The 7,170-nt window shown below is 41.7% G+C and overlaps 1 protein-coding gene across 1 annotated transcript in view; it reads right to left on the bottom strand.

The window, feature by feature from the left end:
- LOC106554120 (complement factor H-like) overlaps positions 1 to 7,170 on the bottom strand; it is a 94,487-nt gene that overhangs the window by 66,240 nt on the left and 21,077 nt on the right. Inside the window, 3 exon segments of the mRNA XM_087720741.1 lie at positions 184 to 369; positions 3,670 to 3,840; positions 5,296 to 5,466. Coding sequence (XP_087576867.1) covers positions 184 to 369; positions 3,670 to 3,840; positions 5,296 to 5,466 — 528 coding nt within the window.

The raw sequence follows: 7,170 nt of genomic DNA, 5'->3' as shown, positions 1-7,170 counted from the left end.
CAAAACAACCTTTAGGGTCCCTTGAGAAGAGACAGGAGTGGAAGCATCACCCCAGCAGGCAGAACAACCCAAGAACGGCTGAGATCTCTGTAGAACGATACTTCTTTAAGGTTAAAGAAGATCCGGATAGCATCTGCCCCGCCTGGTTTGCCTGGATTTGGCAAAGGGGAAAGAATTACTTACTGAAACACTTCGGTTCTGGTTCAAAACGGGAATTGGTGCATCTCACTGTTTGCCATGTTTGATGTTTGATTTTAGGCAGAAAACCATCATTACATTGAAACCAAACTTGTTCTCCTTCCCGTTTTGGATATTTTCCATAATTTTGCATTCCTCCATTTTCTACACGGACAAAATCACAGCCCTTTCCTGAAGAAAAGAGAGAGAGAAAAAAAATAAGGCATCCCCCAAATTCAGAGTATTCTATCAGTTCATTTGCTGCGCTCATCAGAGATGAACCTGTTATTAAATGTTATTGTTTGTTCTAGTGCAATAATATCAGAACCTGATCTGGATTTCTGCCTTGGATCTAAAGGGAGAACAGAGAGTGATAATGAGCGACGGGGTAATAAAAGGCCCTTATTTCTTCTGCTTACAATCCGTGAGGGCTGTGGGGCGAATGGAAAGGTCTTGATTCGACATCTTCGGTCTTATACTGAGAAACAGGACTGGGGTTCTTTCTACCTTCCTGTTTTATCACCGCACGGGGATTTATTCGAGCGTTACGATTCTTGCTCTTATTGTTATTATTATATTTTCGTCCTGCCTTTTCATAAAGGAGTCAAGGCAGCAAACGTAGCTATGCTTCCAGCTTCCATTTTCTCTCCCACACGCACCCTGTGAGGGGAACTGGGCTGAGAGAGGGACTGGCCCCATCTTAACCGGTGGTTTTCATACCTAGGATGGGACTACAACTCACAGTCTTCTGGTTTCAAGATTGGCACCTTCATGATTATAACACACTGGCTCTAAAGTTTATAGCAATAGCAATAGCAGTAGACTTATATACCGCTTCATAGGCCTTTCAGACCTCTCTAAGCGGTTTACAGAGAGTCAGCATATTGCCCCCAACAATCTGGGTCCTCATTTTACCCACCTCGGAAGGATGGAAGGCTGAGTCAACCCTGAGCCGGTGAGATTTGAACCGCTGACCTGCTGATCTAGCAGTAGCCTGCAGTGCTGCATTTAACCACTGCGCCACCTTGGCTCTTATATCTTTAATGAAAAGTATTTAGTGAGAAGTAAGAAAGAAGTAAGCTTTTAAAGCCTTTTGTAAAATAAAAACCTTCCTGGAGACACAGGTAAAGTAACAATTCTTTCCTTGCAATACTTCCCAAAGAGCTTCATCACAATGTGCAGGATTTTCTGTGCTTTCTCCTCAGTAATCTTGGGCCTAGCGTCACTAAGATTTCTAAAATTAAACCTCTAAGCTTCTCCGCACCCGATCTGTCTCTCACGATTAGCTGTTTTCTTATGTTCTCCTGCACTCAAGTTTAAAAGTGTCTCTCTTTGCTTTTGAAATGTTTTGCCACTACTAACTAGTGATGAGTTGTGGTGAATAATTATAGCAGAATGGTATGTAGCCAGCAAATCCCTTCCTAGGAACAGGTTCAGCTGATGCATATGGGTATTGCTTTTGATGAAACTTTTTCGAGTGTGGTTTCCACTTCTCTTCCAGAGGGATTCGGCTTTTGATATAATCAAACACTTCATTCATACAGCAACCTTTTGATTGATCTGCTGAATCCCATAATACTAAATGATCAGGAATTCTGATACTATTCATTACCAAGAGACCTTTAACAAGGTTTCCATCAATAACAAGCTGAGGACTAGCTTAGATTGCTTTGTCCTAAAAGAAAATGCTTTCCTCAGCTGATATTTTAAGAGATGACTTTTTCCAGTGAAATAAAAACATTTTTGATATCAAGAAAATTTGTGCAGCTTTTTCCCTAAGGCTTTTCTTCCTTTTTTCTCTTTCCAGTTATAAGCTTAAACATGTGCCCTGAAACATATGCACTTCAAATACAAGAATATCCTTAGATTGGTAAAATAGTGGCCAAGGGAAAGAGTTAGGTGTTTTAAGACAAAAAGTGGAACTTCCATCTTCCCAGCAGCTTCTCAAGAAACCTCCAGGACCCTTCAAACAGGAGCTGATTTGATTCAGATTTATATTGAAAGAGGTAGAATGTCCACCCAGGAAGGTATTTGAATTTAGAGGTCGATTTTCTGGATAATGCTGAATTGTTTCAAAGTCACCGTAGAAGTTAGGGGAACACAACGTTTAAGTTCAGCTTTATGAATACCTCAGGCAGCCTCGCAAGATAAAATTCCAAGAAGTATCTTATGATCTCTGATAAGAATGCAAAACCTCCCTAGTATCTTTGAGGAGATTTTCAACAGAGAGAATTTTACAATTTCTGGTTTGTCCAGAGATTGATCTTTCCTCTGGAGTTTTATTATTTTTCCCCACCAAAAGTTTCCAGTCATTTGGGAGAGCACTCAGAGTACGCTGTAGTGGCTCCATCCACAGGCCAGGACTAGAGGGGTTTACTTTCCCCTTTTTCCCCCATGAAACAGTTTGGCAACTTTAATTCAATAACTGGACATTGAAGCAGGATGGAAATTTATATACCCCACTTCAGGGCATCTTTTCCTGAAGACTCTATTCAGATAATGATATTGCCCTAATATTAGACATCGTATCTCATTGTGATTTAGAATTCTTTGTTTTGAAAAGACTTGTGAATTCCTTTGAGTTAAAGATTTTGTGTTCAGTGGTAATTATGCAGGAAATTTGGAGCATTTTAGGAAGGTGCTGCCAGAGCTTAATTACTTGGCCACCTTCTGGCTAACTTATTTTTTTCTTTGATGGTTTTGCCTCTTTAGGGATTTTTTTTAGCGTTCAATTTTATGCAAATCTGTTTCGGCATCAGAATTGGAAAGAAAACGCAGATCCCTGTTTAATTTCCCAATTATCACTTTTGGATAACTCAGTCTTGACTGTGTTTGGACAACACCGATTTCAGGTGTGTTTAAATAGTTTGTGGCTTTTGACAACCTTTATAGAGGCTGGAGAGTATTTATTGTGTTTCTCAAGTATCTGTAAACAAGTCAGGACAGGAGATCTGTGTTTTTCTAGATTGAGACAGTTTTAACTTTTACTGCCTTTTCCTTTCCTTCTTTAAAAGTCTTCATTTCATTTCTCCAGCCACTTCTGTTCAAACGTTTTTGGTCTTCTGGCCATCTGTTCTGCCATTTCAGTAACATCCCTTCCATCATTCATTTAGTCAAAGTTGTTCCTCAACCAGGGGTGAAATTCGACTGGATTGGACCGGCTTGGCCGAACTGGTAGGGACGATTTGAATCAGTTCGCCGAACCTGTAAAAATCACCCCCGGTTGGCCCTGCCCACACCCACCCGCTCGCCACTCCCCTCTTCTGGCCACTCGCTCGCCCTTCTGGTCACTCAACCTGCCCATCCAATCCGAACATTCACAGTGGATCTGCTGCAGCCTCTCCCTTTAAGTTACCGTACTGATAGCTATGATAAACTATTCTCCTACCACCATAATTATCCCACCTCAACTATCATAACTATAAGAACATTATTCATAAACAATGAAGCAATTCTGCTCTAGAGAGAAATTCCATAGACAAAGTTACTTACGTATACAGGCAGGAGGAGGATCCCAACCTCTTTCAATGCATTTGGAATGCTTTGGGCCTCTAGGGACAAACCCTTCATCACATATTATCTCAATTTTATCATTGTACATATGTTGAGTTTGTCTAGGTTCAAAGCGGCCATTTGCCACCACTGGAGGGAAACACTGAATTTCTATGGAGGAATACGAATAAAAATAGGTGGTCAATCTTTAACACCATTGAACAGGAACATTTATCTTTCCCATAGGTGAAGACCACAGCTGCGACACAAGGATATCTGAAGGAGGGGTTTAAAGGCCTTGGGAATGGGCATTAACAGCTGGGAAACCTTGTCCTCCTTAGCTTGGAGGCTCAAGACGCCGCATGGCCTTCTCCAATTCGAAGAGACCCTTGTTTGGCTGGCCGAGGCAAAGAGTCAGTCCCGGAACCCGTGAAATTGGGGGGCTGGGCAGGGGACGGAATGCCCTCAGTGTGGAAGGGATTGCCACTCTCGAATTGGCCCTTTTAGCCACACCAGATGCTGTTTTAGGAGCTCTTTCCAGAGCATGATACCACAGTCTTTCGAGACTGAAGGATGCCAATGATGAGGTGAAGAAAGATTAGTTGACTGCAAATTACTTTTCATCGTTTATCATCCAGTTATTTAAACAGCCATTTATCAACCCTTGACCCTGGGGATCAATCCTGACCCCATTGGAGAACCCTTCCCTAAAGCCGCTGCTCTGTTCTTACTTTGCTGCTTGACTTAATGTGATTTCACAATTCTCAGGGAAGGGAAAGAGAGCGTAATTAGGACCCAAATGGAAGCACCACCAATACTGAAGTCATAAGGTGATTTCTCTCGGAAACAAAGATAGTCACCTGATTTCTGGATCAATTCTGCCCTTTGCACATATCCTGAAAATAGATTGAGTTGCTCCCTTGCGGGACTATCTCCCAAATTTTCCCTAAAAGAAACCATTCCTTTTTCTACACTTTGTGACAGAAATGAGCTTGATGAATTATGTTCCTCTGTCCAAGAAAAGATACATGGAACATTCATGCCTCTTTGGCCCCACATTTCTTGCTGAGCCATATTACTTATGAAAGATTGCAGACAGAGGTAAATGTTTGCCTCAGATGATCGTCAGAAAAATAAGGTCCTTCTTTGAAGAAAGACATTTCTAAGTCTGATCAATTAAGATTAAAGGAAGTATAATATGCCATTTGGATCCACACGTTCCAGGAAACCATGAACCCTGAGTTTTTAATTAATCAAGGATTATTAAAATGGTGAAATTATAGACTTAGTAGCTCCTTTTGAATTATCTCTTTAAAACTAACTATAGCTAGTTTAGGAAATCAATTCAGTATGGTGTAAATAATCCATAGAGCTAGAAGAAAATGGAGGCAAATTTTTCTTTTACTTGTTAAAAAAAGGAAGGGTGAGTCTTCTAAGACAACGCTTGTTATTCTTGTTCTCTGTATGTCTGATAAAAATGAAATCAAATAAAAACATACTATTTTACCACAAGGTTTTTAATCAGATCAGATTGATTGGAGATGCAATTCTGGGCATGCATAGCAAGAAGAATAAAAGGTGTATAAGATTTCAAAACAACCGTGACCATTAGAAGCATATACAGACCTTTACATTGAAGCAATGTACTCCATCCATTCTCAGTACATGAGGCCTCTTGTCTGTCAACATACGTGTATCCTTCATTACAGGAGAATCGTATCCTCTCACCTTCCTTATAGGTGAGCTTTGGAAATAACACGTTTCCATTTTCAATATAGTCTGCCCCACATTTTATTTCTACCATAAAATATAAACAAAAGGGTTTTTTTCATTAACAGCCTCTTTATTCACTTGAATTAAAAAAATATGCCGTATTTCTAAAAAGATTACAGAATAAAGAGATATCTTTGTAGTTTTAATCTCATTTTTCATCGTAATAGGATTCAGGTACGAGGGGGTTGAAAAAGTGACCGTTTTCATACTCGCTGGGATGAACAATGATAAACCTACTATTTCACAATCACGTGAAATGCCTTCAGCCTCAACCAATCTCTTCCTGTTAATATTAAAGAGAAGTGGGGAGGGGGCTGAGCACTGAGGCTCCCTGCACAGCCGGACGTCTCCTTCCATGAACGCTGACTAAAACTGTCCCAGAGAAAGGAGGAGAACTCGTGCAGGGCTACCCAATCCAATCCCGGAAGCCGGCCCGGAAGGTTACCCTGATTAAAGGCCACTAAAAGACAAAGGCGAGAAAGGATGGATGCATCCCATTCTCACCACAGGTATCATCCATTCCATTTTAATTCTGCATTCAGCTCTAAAATCCAACTGGGAAAGTCCAGAACTTCCTCCACATTTCTCTGAAGCAACTGTTTGTTCTTAATATCCTTTCCCAGGAAGGGCAGGTGGGGACAATAGTAGACAATATTTGTCCAGCTAGTAGCGGCTTCTTGAGGAAAGACTACACTGCTGGCTCATTAAGTGGAGGAAGGACCATCCTCTTTCCCAAGTCAGAATTTACAACTGCCAGAACCCAACCACATCTCACCTGACAGGAGGCCTTAGGCTACCAGGGGGGACCTGGATGTATTAGACTGATGGCCAAGCTAATGGTCAGGATTTAAACTTCTCCCACACAATGAAACCAGACTAAGTGTCAATTCGTTCCGTGCGGCTTCTCTCAAGGTTAGAATGTGGAGTAAAAACAAATAATTTATCCAACATATGCCTAGCATATTCCTCGCAAAACTTAGGAAAACCTGGGTTTGCCTCCCGAAACCCCGTCCCTTCACCAAATGACCGTGCAGAGGCTTTAGGAGGCTTTCAGGGTGCTCCTTGGGGCTGGGGAGGGCAGAAAAAAGTGAAAAATGAGCCACTCTATAAGCCTCCTAAAGGCTATTCAGGCCCTTTTTTGAAAAAACAGGCCATTTTTTGGAGGTCTGCAAAGTGCAAAAACTTTTTTTAAAAATTTGCCCCCTCAAAATCTTTGTGCATCTTATACTCTGGTGCGTCTTATACGGTAAAATACGGTAGGTGCAATAAGGACAGAATACTATGGATACTTCACTGTTCCTATTATCATGAGATAGGTCCAGAGGTGCTATTCAGCAGGTTCTGACCAGTTCTGGAGAACCGGTAGCGGAAATTTTGAGTAGTTTGGAGAACTGGTAAATACCACCTCTGGCTGGCCCCGCCCCCATCTATTCTCGGCCTCCCAAGTCACAGCTGATCAGGAGGGAATGGGGGATTTGACAGTATCCTTCCCCTGCCATGCCCACCACAGCCACCAAGCTATTTCACGCCCGCCAAGCCACGCCCACAGAACCGGTAGTATAAAAAAAATCTGAATCCCACCATTGGATAGGTCTTAGTAATGGCTCTAACTCACACTCACTTGGCTTCCCTTCTTCTTGTCCTCCAGTGGTCCTCTAGGTCTCCCATTTCCCTTAGAAAGTTCCATTTAGAACCAATAGGGGTTTATCAGTTGTCCGAGGCAGACCA

This window comes from Thamnophis sirtalis, unplaced genomic scaffold (assembly GCF_051295495.1).
Source record: "Thamnophis sirtalis isolate CommonGarterSnake01/CBP01778 unplaced genomic scaffold, rThaSir2_p1.2 scaffold_7, whole genome shotgun sequence".
NCBI classification, from domain to species: domain Eukaryota; kingdom Metazoa; phylum Chordata; class Lepidosauria; order Squamata; family Natricidae; genus Thamnophis; species Thamnophis sirtalis.
Note: the sequence above shows the minus strand (reverse complement) of the source record. Positions and strands in the feature narration are given on the sequence as shown.